Raw genomic sequence first — 14356 nt, 5'->3', positions numbered from 1 at the left:
TCTGCTTTCTTGAAGATAAGCTGCGTGGCCTAGTAAACCTCAGTGATCAAGGAGTCTCGCTGTTACTCCATGATTTCTCTTTGAAGGGTGGTATGCAGCTTTTCATTTCTGTCATTGGGGTCTGCATGTACTTAGATGAGTTCTCAAGAGGGGTTCTGTTTTTGCCCAGGCTAGTGGGAAGGCTCAAAGCACTACAAAACTGATTCTGGATGTGAGCGAGGAAAAGTGTGTGACCCAAAATGTGCAGGCCTCTTTCACTTCAGGCCTTCTGTCTGGGTTCACTTTACATACATCCTTTAGAACTTCATTGACAAAAGTCTTCTGGTGGTAAAGTTTCTCTGATTTTGAACATGTCTTTATATCTTATCCTTAAAGTTTTTAGCTGTTACTTCTTCAGTGTCTCTAGTCTCTTCTTATGGAATGCAAATTAACGATTTGTTAGTGTTTTTTCTAAGCTCCATATCTGTTTATCTTATTCATATTTTTCATTTGTCTTTTCAGATTACTTTCTGGATAATTACTTCATGTCTGTCTTGTAAAACTGTCTCCCACGTTACTAATTCTCTCTTCAGCTGTGTCTTATCTGCTATTTAATTCAGTCACTGAATTTTTAATTTGTTTTGTTATTTTTTAGTCTAGAAGTTCTGTTTGGTTCCTTTGTGAGTATATTTGGTCATTCCTCGTGATATCTTGTTTTCTCTTCATTTTCAAATTTTTCTTTATATTTTATACATGGGTCTTATGTATTTATCTGAATAATTCTTTTTTCCCAAGCTTTATTAAGGAATAATTGGCAAATATAATTGTATATATTTAAAACATACAAAGTGATGACTTAATATGAGTGAAATGATTAGCCATTTTATCTGAATAATTTTAGTATCAGAAATTTTTATGAGCCTGTTTTTGCTGGATTTTGAGTTATTGTTCAGAGTGTCTACCTCTCTCCAAGGCTGCAAAGGAATTCCCTCATGCTCTTGCTTAGTACTTTTTATGGTTTAATTTTTTACATTTTTACTTTGACCCATTTTGAATTTGTCCTGATATAGTGTGGAAGAGGAGTCAACTTAATTTTACTTCATATGGTTACCCATTTATCTCAACACAATTGAGTATTCCAGCTTTTCCCCGATGATCTAAGAGGCTACTTTTATCATACATGAAATTTCTATATATAAATAGGGCTATTTCTGGACTTTCTTTTCTGTTTCAATGGTATATTTATCTTGTTATGTATTTTATAAGATGTTTCTCATATCTGGCAGGTTTTTCACTGTTTTTATTTTTATAGAAAGTAAATAATTTCTTTGGGCTTCCCTGGTAACTCAGTTGGTAAAGAATCCACCTGCAATGCAGGAGACCCGGTTCTATTCCTGGGTGGGGAAGATCCCTGGAGAAGGAATAGGCTACCCACTCCAGTATTCTTAGGCTTCCCTGGTGCCTCAGATGGTAAAGAACCCGCCTGCAATGCAGGAGACCTGAGTTTGATCCCTGGGTTGGGAAGATCCCCTAGGGAAAGGAACGGCTACCCACTCCAGAATTCTGGCCTAGAGAATTCCATGGACAGAGGAGGCTGGTGGGCTACGGTCCATGGGGTCACAGAGAGTCAGACATGACTGAGCAACTAAGCACGCAGCACATTATTTTCTTTAATAAGTAATATATACCAGTGGTAAAAATCGTGTTCCCAAAAGACATACAGTGAGACATGCATTTCTTCCTCACTCTTTTGCAAACCCAGTTCTCCTCCCAGGGGACAATCACTGTTACCAGTTTCTTATATATGCTATATATGTTTCTAAATATATTCCTCCCCCTTTTCATTTTAAAATAAATCTAGAAAATGTAATGCCAAAAAATAATAGGTGCATGTGAGATGCAGAGACTGACGTGTATATGTGTATCTGAGCCAAAATCTGAGGGTGTTTCATCTGCCTCTAACCTGCCTCAGCATCCCTGTTCCATCCCAACCTCGCGTCCTGACTTGAGACTGTGAAGGGCGGCCTGCCTGGACACTGGGCCATCCCGGGGCTGCTGTCCCCTGGGATGACAGCTTTGTAGCTCACACTGCAAGCCATGGATCCTAAGTGTTTGTCCTAATCCATGAAACCAGGCCAGTGCCTCGGAGAGTGTCCCTGCACTTCCATCCTGCATCACCGTCTGAATGCTGCAGTACTTGTTCAGTGGTTTAGTAATTCATCTGTAATGACCTATTTGTGAAAGAGTTACCAAGCTCTGACCAGGTACAAGATTCTAAGCTGGTTGCTGGGGGGGTCCGAAGAATCACTGTTGATTTCAACAGATGTGTATTGACTGTGTGACGGGCCAGACATTGCAGACGACATATTAGTGACCCCAGGACTGGGACTGTGCCTTTCTCACCCCTCTCTCATCATTGTGTGCTCTGCTTCTCAGCACTTGGATTGTTGTTGAAGGGGAAGAAGACCAGTTAGGGGAAGGATGCGGTTCTGGAGGGGAGGGGATGGTACTAATGGCAGATGCTACCAGGAAATTGGTAAGAATGAGAGCTGAACTAGACCCCTGGAGTTTTTAATGGTGGGTAATTAGGATTAACTTCAGGGCATCATGGCCCAGCTCAGCCTGAGGATAGGCCAGTGGCAGAGCAGCCGTTGGTGACAAACAGGAAGGCACTGGGGGTATTTCAAGAGTTGATCTCTCACTTCTGCCAGAAAAGGATGTCTCAGCTGTACCTTGCATCACAGAGGGAGCCAGGAGCTCTGGTTAAAGTAGCAGTATCCCAGGAGGGGTGCTCAAGGTATACATACCCCCGGGTCCCCCTGTGGATAAACATCAAGAATGGCTTTAAAGGAACTAACTTACTGAGAGGAGGAAGTGGGTAAGAATTCCACAAATATCTCTTCTCTCAGTATCTTCTCATTAAAATTATCAGCAACTAATAAAATGTATTTATAGCCCTCTTACTTTCTTTCCCTGTCTCAAGGCTTCTGTGTCTAGTCAATCCAGAATAAAATACCAGAGAGCAAAAAACCACTCCTCAGAGCTATAAATAAGTTCTAGCAAGAAGACAGATGCAAAGGGGTACTAACCACAGGCAGCCTCCCTCCACCTCCTGGCCTGTCTCTCCCCACACCCCTCCAGTTCTGGTTTCCAGGATGATGACACACATTCTCCTCGGGTTCGCCAGGCTCAGCCAGCCTACAGCTCTGACCGGCCTCCACCTTCCCTCCTACCCTCTCTCCCTTCATCTTCCACCCTACCTTCTTCCTTTTCAGACAAGTGCCCTCCATCTAGTGGCCAGAAAGCGTTATGTTGCCTGGCACTTGGAGAGGCCTGTGGGGTCTGCCGGGGGACCTGTAGCGATGGCCTTGGTAGAAGACATTTATGTATGTCCTCCTCAGAGAAGGAGGCTCCATCTCTGCCAGAGCCCCCATTTCTTGCCTGCAGAACTGTGAGAACCACGTGGAAATCCAGGGTCTCTGGAAAAGGTTAGCTTTTGGTTTCCCTTGCCGCCCGTGTCCTGACTGATGCTCCCTATGGTAATTGGTAACTGAGGTAGTCTTTGGCTAACAACGCTCTGTTGGCTCTGTAAATCCGGATGTTGACCGCCAAGTCAGTGTCTGCTGTTCACTCAGAAAATGCCAGTCCTTAGCTCCAGTAGCATTGTTTTCTTTGCCCTTCCACCTCTGCTCCAGGCCCTGGCAGTCTCCCTCTCAGATTAAAATTGTGGCTGTCAAGATGTGAGTTTGGGGGCACAGAGGGCAGTGCTTTGAGTGCAGGCAAAGGCAGGGCCGTGTAGGTCATAAAACACCTGCCGTACATGGAGCCTTTTCTGTGTGTCAGGCGTTGGCTAAGTGCTTTATGTCGAGTAACTCACTGAATCCTCAAACCACCTATTTTGCTTAGGAGGAAATTGAAGCTCCAGGAGTTTGAAGTACTTCTCGAAGGTCACTGAGCACAGTAACTCATCTCTAACAGAGCATTTCTGTATGCTCTCAATGGAGCTGAAATCTTAGCTGTTAAAAGGAGAGTGCTGGACTCGGGACTACTTGGTCCACTTTACTTCTCCTCTGACTTCAGCAGATGTCTCCGGAAGATGGGATATGCCCAGTCCTCTACGCTGGCTCCTGTCCTCATAGCCCAGCTGGGGAGGCAGGCATGGATCCCCAAGAGGGGCAGGCCCTTTGCAATCTCACGAGTGCCAGAGGGCACGTGGTGTGGATGTGCTGGGCGGGAGACAACCCTGTGGCCTGGCCTCGGCAGAGAGGACAGGGGTCCCACATGATGAACCTGGAAGGACAGGAGGAAAGCTGAGGGCTTGTGGGAAAGAAGTGCATGAACACAAGAGAGGTGATGGTCGTTGGAGTGACAGGTGCTGGGCTCTAGGGAAGGGGCAGTCGGATCAGTGTGGGAGGGGCTGCCTATAGCAGCAACAGGACACAGAGGTCCTCGGGGAGAAGCTTGCAGATGGCCAGAGGTGGTCTGATGGCTGCAGTGAGGAGAGCAGAGGGCAGTGCCCAGTCAGTATGGGGTGGCTACAGTGCTTAGTGTAGTGCTTATACTCTCAGCTTAGTACTTCTGAGAGCCAGAAGGTTTATTCCTGATGTCCCTTCATTGTCCTCTTAGTGAATGAGAGGTGGAATCCTGGGTGACAAAGCTTAGACAAGTCCTTAGACCAGTGGCCCTCGGCATTGGGAATACATTTGGACAGATAGAGCTGGGGCAGGTCTATAAAAGATGACCCCAGGCCCCTTCTAGGGGGCCTCCCCTACTATGACATCCTTATATGGCTCTAAAAAGTCATTTATGAAAGAACCTAAAAAGTCTTCATGTGCTCAGATTTTTTTTTTTTTAAATCCCAGAAGCATGATTAAGCAGGCTGGAACAGATGTCAAGGCAGGCACGCAGTTGCCAAGGCCAGTGGGGGTGGCATCTAGCATAGTCACTTCTTCTCATTTATGCTATGTTTTCAGTTTACTTTTTACATTTTGAAAAAATAAATTGCACACAAGATAAGCTCAGTCAGCGCCCAAGCGGGCAGAGCAAAATGTCTCCCTCAGACCTGGTCGCCAACTCCATCCCAGACAGCAAAGCCGTGCAATAGCTCCTAAATGGCGTGTGTAAGCATGGGCGACAGGCATCGCCAGTGACGGGCATGCACCTCCCCACAGGATGGCAGCCCAACGAAGCCCCGCTCTGCTCCTTGTTTCCACTTCAGAAGTCTGTCTCAGAAATGGCACCACGTCAGGGTTCTTTAAATTCGTTTCCTCTTTACATTACACTCCTCAAATCTTTTCATTTCAGCAGAGATCTCTGATTGTTCACCCCTTTCTGAGATAAATTAGGAACAAATGGCTATGATTTTTCATATCAAAACAAGTGTATATATTAACCATCTCCTTGTAAATGAATTTCAAGTCCTTGAAAGCAATGAGCCGTGCGGAGAGGGCCCTGCCCGGCTGTTGGCCAGGCCCCCAGTTAGAGCAGGTTTCTCTGGCCTTCCCCAGCCACCTTGGCCTCCCGCCTTCCTCCTGGGGCCTCAACTTGTGCTGCCTCAGCAGCTGGCTCTGCTCCTGCCCCACCACGCCACCCCCTGCAGGGTCAAACAAAAGCCCCAGACCCCATCCCTAGGCAGAGGCTGCCTGTGGGGCCGCCCTGGGTGCTGCATAATATCAAGGCAAGTCTGGCAGCACCGAGGTTAAGCAGGTTCAAGTGCATTTTTCAAACATATGTAAACTGTTAAGTGTAACAGCAAAGGGTAAACTATCAGGGGAGGAAACACCAGGTTTTCCATATTGCATCTCTCCTTCTCCTCTCGGCTCTCACGTATATCCCATCTATCCACCTAGCCAGACAGCCAGTTATATTGATAGAGGAAATCGAGAAAAAGAAAGAGTTTTCTTCGCCTAGAAATCAAGCCTGCTATACTCTATTAAGAGATAAAAGTGTGTGGTTGTGGTGTCAGTATTTGGAGTTTACTTTTACCAAGTGTTCTAGGCATGTGATTTGGTAACTCATTAATCTTCACAAGCCTAGAGGTAACCTCACCCCCCGTTTATAGAATGGGAAAGTGAGGCATGGGTGTTTCTTGGCAAACCTCACAGCTCAGGGCAGGAGCTGGGATTTGCACCCAGGTTGTCTTGACAGCATGCCCCCGCTTAACCACGGTGCTCTGTGGGGCTGCAGCCACCATTGAAGATGGACCCAGGTGGTGAACTCACACAGACCTGCCAGTGATCTGGGGAAAGAAGAGGAAGGCTTTCCTGAAAGGCAAGATATCAAGCACCAGACTGGGTTGGTGGGTTAGATGATGGTAATGGTAATGTTTGCCAAGAATCATAATCTTTTTTCTTGTTAATGCATATAATGCAAAATTACTAATTATTTATTTTAAAATGAGCAAAAGAATTAGCTTAGTTTAGAAACTTGATACTAAGCTGCATTTCTTTCTTACTGGGAGACTTTGTGGGGAAGGTGGGATACTGGACCACATGCTGCTACCTGGACTCTGAGGAGGGGGGTCTGTCATGTGGGCGTAACAGCAATGGCTGAGTTTGTGTGAGATTCAGAATATCTGCAGAAAAGTGATAGAATGGCTCATTGCTGCAAAATACCCTGTCTTCTGCCCAGAACACAACACCCCCAGTTACTGCTGTTGTTTTTATTTTCCCTGTGGAATCATTGGTTCCTTGGCAGCCCCCGGGACAAGCAGAGTGGAGAGCTCTGCTGAGGCCCACAGGCGAGGCCCTGGTACTCCAGGCTGATGGCTCAGTGGGCTTCAGCTCCTGCCACTCATAACCCTAAAAGGTGGATTCTGGGCTGCCGAGGGAATTGGAGGAAACTGGTGCAGTCAGGATGCAGGAAACACTTAGCAGTCAGTCTCCGATTGGGGTTGATTGGGTTAAGGCCTTCCAGAATAGTGTAAAACAGCTCTGAACTCAATGAACTGCTGATGGCAGCCTGATGAATGGAAGGAAATACAATAAACAGATTCCTTGTCATGTTGTTGGCTTCATAGCAAATATCTGTGTTCTCCCCGGGATTACGTGAACATTTGCTTTTCTTTGATTTCTGGTTGTTCTTTTCAATATTTCTTTTGTGAGAGGAGATGCTTCAAACAGTTCTGTAGGAGCCCCCGACTCTTTCCTTTGCGAGGGTTGTGTTTAGAGTTTGGCGCAGCCTCTATGCATCACCTGTTAGTTGTTAGGGGTCTAATTCTGCAAACCATGACTTCATCTCCCTGAAGGAAGATAGACACAATGCTTCAGTACAACAGATAGGGCTATATGCAAGATGATTGGAGAAGAAAAAAAAAGACACTAAGCCTTTGGTCTCTGGGTGAACTTGGAAAGTAGACCTGTCAGAGGCATTCACGTTCAGACAGCTGGGCTGTAGCCGAGAAGGCTGCCAAATAATGCTGTTACTCAAGGCTGTGCGGCTCTCATCAAGTGGCCCTAAAACGATCACGTTCCTCATGGCCAGGGAATGGTGGGCCCAGGGGTGCCTCTGCCTGCCTGCTGCTCGGAGGAGAGAATAAGGTCGCATCACTGGGCCAGGCTGCTGCATGTGATGGAGCCAGTGGCTCACCACTGGCCAGGAGTTGGGGCCAGAGATGCTCTGGTGTTTTACCAATTAGATCTTAAAAAAGATCTTAGGACAGAAGACTGGCACACAAGTTGGACCTGACCCCCTTGCAGTGTCTGTCATTGGGGAGCTTCGCCACACTGAGAGTCTTCTCAGAGGTGGTGCCCCGGGCTCTGAGCCCCAAACCTGTCCCAGTGTTGGTTACTGATGACAAAGTTGGACTGTCATTGGTCAGGAAGTCTTGGCTTGAAGGGGTGCAGACCCCAGTCAGGGGTCTGTTTCTTTTCCTGCTAACCACTCTTTGCTGATTTCTTACAGATTCCATTTGTTTCGGTTACAGTCTCTGCGCTGTGGCTCCTGAAACTCCCTCCGAGGCAGGATCCAAGCACGGAGCACTGCAAACTGTGGAGAAAAGAATTTTCATCTGTAAATGTGGTGCTTGTTTAGTTCTCTTTCTCAGAATCCCTTTCTCTCAAAATAGCCAGAGGCAAAAAAAAATTTTAGAGACACAAAACCATCTGAAATACAAGATTAATCAAGTGCAGGACACCCTCCCTGGTAGGAAGGCACAGGTTCCATTCAAGTCCAGGTAGAGCCGAAGCTGACTCCAGCCTGGCCCAGGAGGGGCCGTCCCCGTGGGCAGTGGGTACAGTGGTGGGAACCAGACATAGCCCTGAGTCTAGGGCTTTCACAAATGTGTCCTTGCTATCATTCGCAAAGCCGAGGATCACTTAACTAGGAAGGAAACTTAATCAGGAAATCTCCTTTAGTGGCGTGTGCCCTGCCCCAATTCCTGAGCACTCAGGGCCCTCTCTCCCGCCCTCCTGCAAACATGCCCTGGAGAGCAGATGGGAGCTGATCCATCTTGTTGAGTTGCTGGCATTTTGCACCTCTCCTCCCCCCCTGCAGCAGGCAGCCCTCTCTTAGCCAGGAAAGCCCTTTACGATTGCCGTTTCTAAAACTGGATTGAGGATGAAAGAGGGGAACGTATTACTGAATCCTTGGCAAGGGGCGAGTTTGTGCTCTGGGTTCCTGCTTCTTTCTGGTCTCTTGTCAACTGCCCCAGCCCTCTGCCTGCCGCAGTGCAGGGGTAGGGTGGAGCCGGGAACACACTTCTCATAAAAGGTGTGTCTCTGAGGTGCTCCATCTTGTGTGTCCCTTGAGGAAGGAGTTGCTATGGTAACTATCCATCTGGAAAACATGCAGGAGTAAACAGAAGATAAAGCTCTGGCTCAACCAGCCAAAATGTGAACCTCTGCCCTTCTTTGTTACCCCATTTGATGCTGCTCCCTTCCTTCTGACAGGGCTGAGGGTCCACTCTTTGAAGATAGGGAGTGGAAGGGCCAACTGTCTTGGTCTTCACAGATCAAAAGTGAGCTAGAGTTTTGCAAAAAGAAAGGGGTTTTCTGGCTCCTTGCTGAAAAGGCAGAGGAATGCACAGGAAGGACACTCCACCCCAGCTGTTTCCAAGGTGCTTGATGCTCCTCGTCCCACTCCACAACCCACCCAACCCCTCCGCCCCAGCCCCTCCATGTCCATCTCGTCACTCCCAGATGGATCCTGTCTGGCATCCCTGAGTCCAGGCTCAATTAGCAGTTGTTGTCACTGTTTAGTTGCTCAGTCGTGTCCAACTCTTTGCAACACTGTGGACTGTAACCTGCCAGGCTCCTCTGTTCATGGATTTCCCAGGCAAGAACACTGGAGTGGGTTGCCATTTCCTTCTCCAGGGGATCGTCCCAACCCAGGGATTGAACCCACATCTCCGGCATTGCAGGTGGATTCTTTACCACCGAGCTACCAGGGAAGCCTTGAATTAGCAGTCAGTGAGCACAATCCTTGAAATTTTGCAAGTGGAGAGACTTGGGCCATTGAAGATTTCCGCCATAATGTGAGAGTGTAGGGGTGTATGGGTTGTGAAATTAGTGGACGTTCAGGGGATTTCTTGGAGAATTGATCTTATATCTCAACTTAATGGTAAGTACACTGCTTCTCTTGCTTGTGTTCCGTACTGCCTGTCCCTCACCCAGATACCAGAACACATTGGGAGTTCTGGTGACCCTTCCCCACCCTCCAGGTCTTTGCACTTCATCGTTACCACCTTCCCCACAGGAAAAAAGCTTAAGTAGTGATGCCAAAAATAAAATGACCACATCCCTCTTCCCCCTACCCCCACCAACGGCCACTGTGCCTTCTCTTGGGGAGAGCCTACACCAGTACTCTGGGCAGGAAGAGGAAACAGGCCACCTCCACTTTCCCGAGAAGCCGTAATTTCAAACGATCTTCTTACCACAGGGATGGGCTTAGGGCACTACCGTGGGTTTCTGTCTCTTTCTCTGTCTCTTTTTTAATGAGGACCTTAGCACATTATGGGGACGAAGTTGTAATCCCCTAGCCTCCTTTTGTATATTCCTGCTGTAGATAGTGATGGCCCCATGTTTCCTGTGGCCTCAAAGTGGAGAAAGACTGGGGAGGTGAGGGGATGGTAGAGATCAGGAAGCCAGCCAAGTGGTCTACAGCCTAGTGGTGCCAGCAACCCCTCTCCAGCCTTCCTGCCACATGGGCTGGCTGTGGCTGGCTCTCCTTCCTGTGCCCTGACTCTGAGGGTCTGGGCTCCTGCTTGGCTTCCTCCAGGCGGTGAGTTGGACAATAGTGTTGCAGGTATACTGCCTCCTCCATGAACGGGGCAGAGTGGAGGCCAAGCTGGGCTCATTTCTGCAGCTGGACATCAGGTCACTTAGGCATCCCAAGCACTCTTTCTTGCTTGGCCATGATAGGGTCATCTCCTCTGGGCTTCAGCACACGCAGCCAACCATCAGTTACAGAGAAGCTTCAGTAAAATTGACAGGGGATCCTGGTACTCAGACTGTTTGGGGAACAGCCCTGTTGAAGCTAACGGATAAGGGTGGGAGATGTATTGATTATATCCCCTTCCTCCCTGGGCCTCACTCTAGTGACTTGCATGTGTGCCTTTCGAGCACATGCACCTAAGGATCCCTGTGACCTGGGAACATCAAGCAGGCAGAGCCTTAGGTGCCTCTGGTGTCCACTTATCATCAGTGCAGCAGTTATTGAATTCCTGCCTTGGATTGAGGGGAACCCTCCTGATCCAGCTATGGGTAGCCAAGCAGCTGTTCAGTTTGACACACAGACTCATTTTTGCATTGGGCTCAGCTGTAACAGTAGTTTAACATTGTAAACCATGTAGATTTAGTCACTAAGTTGTGTCCTACTCTTATGACCCCATGGACTGTAGCCCATTAGGCTCCTCTGTCCGTGGGATTCTCCAGGGAAGAATACCAGAGTGGGTTGCCATTTCCTTCTCCAGGGTAAACCATGTAATATTGTAAATTTTAAATATGTGATTTTAATGTAGCTAAATTTTTTCCTCGCAGTTATTTTATAATGATGCCAAGTTTTAACTTTGCTGGATAAGTCTAGTGTTTACAACATAACTTTGAATATTATAAATCCTTTACTACTAGGAAGAGGCCAGACTTGAGTTGAGCCCAGAAGGGTGGGCTAGATGGATGTTGCAGGCAGGGCTGTGGTGTGGACAGAATTGCAGAAGTGGGGATGTAAGATACATTTGGGGATAGTCTGCATTTCTCATTAAGAAAATGAGACAAAGGTAATGAGGTTGACAGTTAACAAAGAGAACTAGGCCACCAAGGAGGGAAAAAAATCTCTTACTGAAGGGCATTTCCTCATTTCTCCCATCTTTGGTGCTTTTGGAGACCTGTCGTCTTGCCTGCTGAGACCTTGTCCCAAAAGACTGGTCAGCAATCTCTAACTTAGCACCAACTATAGGTCAGGCTCATCTCCTGGGTTCTTAATTATTTTGTGGAAAATGTCAAATATACAGAATGTTGAGAGAGGAACTCTGACGTCTTACTCTCTCACGTCACAGTTGGATTTAACAACTGTTCACATTTCACCACATTTGTTTTCCTCTGTAGACTTTTTTCCAGAATTATTTGAGTAACTTGCAGACACCAGGGCCCTTCACCCCTAAATACTTCAGCATGTATCTCCTAAGGACAAGATGCTCCCTTCAGAGTGGTAATACTGTTACCACACCCAAGAAAATCAGTAATTCCTTTGTGTCTGCTATCCAGCCTACATTCAAATCTCCTCAGTTGTCTCCAGAATGACTTTGTAACTTTTTTTGCAATCAGGATCCCATTGAGTATTGACACTTTGTATCTGGCTGTTGTGTCTGTGTAGCCTCTTTTAATCTACTACATCCCACCTCTTTTCTTTAATGTTTTTATGATGTTGACTTTGTAAAGGGTGCAGTCATACCCTTCTAGTTTTGAATCTGAATGTGCAGGTGTTCCACATTGATTCTGTTAACAGAAATGTACTGAGTAACATGCCACCTCCCCCTGACTTCCCAGAAACCCCTGCATGACTCCTAGCTCAGGGGCCCCACTGCTGGCCCCGTGGGGTTGATGCTGATGATACCCGGCATGCTGACTGTGAGCAGGCTTGTTCTGGGAAGAGAATTCAAATCTGAGCTCTACCACTTACTCCTCACAGAGGGCCGTTAGCTGGTTGTCCTTTCTCCTCTCTAAACCTCAGTTTTGCATATCCACAGCAAAGGGATTGGACCAGGGGTCTCCCTTATCCCCCTCAGCTTTGCCTCTCAACACCTTTGTGACTTGCCACCAAGTGTTTCCAGGCAGACCGCCTGCAGCTTCGTGGCTCAGGGTAGGGTCAGGACACTGCTGCCTGCTCCCCTTCCCGACACCAAGAACAGGGGATTCGGGAGGGTGCACACAGCTCTCTGATGCTATAATGTGACCACATGCCCTTCCTCTCCTCTCCCCAAAGCGGAGATTCTGGAGCTGGCTGGCAACGCGGCAAGAGACAACAAGAAGGGCAGGGTCACGCCCCGGCACATCCTGCTGGCTGTGGCCAACGATGAAGAGCTGAATCAGGTATGGGGCTCTCCTCTGCCTCCCCCACCCAGACACCCCAGCAGGCAGTCTTGCGGCCGAGGAGCTGTATATCCGGAGGGAGGGTGGTGTTTGGCTGGCTGTCGAGGGTGTGGACTGCTTGTGACTATTAGCCACTCCCCTGCCCTCCCCCCACCGCCCGTGGCAGTTTGTCCCCAAGACTTTATTGGTTGGGGGTGGGGAGAATAAAGAAAGATATTTGACTCTCCTGGAAGAAAGATGGTTTGGAAACTCCACCGAAGTGAAGGAGTCTGAAGGCCTGCTCCCTGTGTAGTGAGCCAGGGTCCTGTTAGCATCCTTGTAGATGCCATAGAGGAGAGAGTTCTGCCAGCCAAGAGCAGGAGCATGGGTGGGGAGGATTGACTTCTTGAAGGTCATGGAAGGGGTGGTCTGGCTCACCATCTGCTCTTTTGGTTTTCCTGCAAGCTGCTAAAAGGAGTCACCATAGCCAGTGGGGGTGTGTTACCAAACATCCATCCAGAGTTGCTAGCGAAGAAACGAGGATCCAAAGGGAAGTTGGAAGCCATCATCACGCCACCCCCAGCCAAAAAGGCCAAGTCTCCGTCCCAGAAGAAGCCTGTGTCTAAGAAAACAGGGGGGAAGAAAGGGGCCCGGAAGTCCAAGGTGAGTTTGTGATTTGGTAGGAATGTGTGAGGTGTGGGTCCAGGCAGGTGCAGGTGGGTGGGGTCACAAGGGTGCCCCCTCCTGGTGAGGGCTCATGCCCCTCTTGGGGTGGGGGCCTATGGAAGCAAATGGAGCTGACAACAGCTAGTCCAGCTCAAGTGGACAGAGTCTGGATGCAGGTGGGAAACTAGATTTCCCTAGGCAGAGGTGATGTGGGGAGGTACTGGGGCAGATAGCCCCAGGCTGGCAGGGGCGGTGCCTGCCCTTCGAGGAGATGCCTCTGTGAGTGCAGGAGCTTCCCTGTGCGAGCAGCTGTCAAGTCCTGCCCAGAGGTGCCGGCTGCAATGCTTGCTGTTGATATGCTCAGAACTGTCATCGTGTTGCCATGGCTTCATGTCCTCTTCCAAGCCTGTTGTAGCAGGAATGGTTCAGTTAGCTCTTTGAAATGATTGCCTTGTTAAGGAGGAAAATGGATGCGTTGTCTGGGCGCCTCCTGCCAGACCCGGTTTGAACTGAGACTAGGCCATCGGTGCTGATCTTGTGGGGAGTGAAACCTTCTCGTGAGTGTGACCTAATGTTTTATGGAGTAGGGCGGGCCAACTGATCCCAAGCCAGGATCTGGCTCGTCCTCCCTCGGGAGGTCCACACATATAACTGGTTGTACTCACCTGTCTGAGACTCCAGGGTAACCGGGACACATGTTCTCTGTTCCTCCTTGCTGGGCCCTGCCTCTCAGCTGTTGTCACAGACTCCAGTACCAGCAAGCTAGGACCAGTGCCGCTCTGTGTTTAGTAAAATGGAATCTGAAGGCTGCCCTGCCCTGTGCTGTCCTCTCCGGAGTCATCCTTCCGGCCCCCAGCCAGACTAAGAGGAGATTCTTTGTGGCAGAAGGTGGCTTTCCTATTTTGTAAGTCATATCCCCTTGGAAATGCCGTGAGGGGTCTAATGCAGTGTCAGTGTCAGGACATTTTTACCAGAGCCCTCACTGGAGTGAGATGGTGAGACACCTTCCCTGGACAGGTCCAGGAGCCCTGACCCAGAGCCACACACCAGCCCACCCTCCCAGCATGTCCCCTCCTCCAAGCCCGTCCAAAGATCAGGCAGGCCTTCACCAAATGTAGGGGGCACCTTCTGAGACCTCTAACCTCCCACTCACACTGTTCATGGACTCTAGTTAAGGTATTAAGAGGCTATATTTTTTGTTCACCCTT

At 48.5% G+C, this 14356-nt stretch overlaps 1 protein-coding gene across 4 annotated transcripts in view; it reads left to right on the top strand.

Annotated features, from left to right (window-relative positions):
* The window catches only part of MACROH2A1 (macroH2A.1 histone), an 82720-nt gene that overhangs the window by 18960 nt on the left and 49404 nt on the right, over nucleotides 1–14356 (top strand). For all 4 annotated transcript variants that reach the window (XM_065918586.1, XM_065918584.1, XM_065918587.1 and 1 more), the window contains exons 3-4: nucleotides 12397–12503; nucleotides 12948–13145. In XM_065918586.1, coding sequence (XP_065774658.1) covers nucleotides 12397–12503; nucleotides 12948–13145 — 305 coding nt within the window. The remainder of the gene's footprint in view (nucleotides 1–12396; nucleotides 12504–12947; nucleotides 13146–14356) is intronic.

This window comes from Muntiacus reevesi, chromosome 1, assembly GCF_963930625.1.
Source record: "Muntiacus reevesi chromosome 1, mMunRee1.1, whole genome shotgun sequence".
Classification (NCBI taxonomy): Eukaryota; Metazoa; Chordata; class Mammalia; order Artiodactyla; family Cervidae; genus Muntiacus; species Muntiacus reevesi.
The sequence above is the reverse complement of the archived record's forward strand: the minus strand, read 5'-3'. Positions and strand labels throughout refer to the sequence as shown.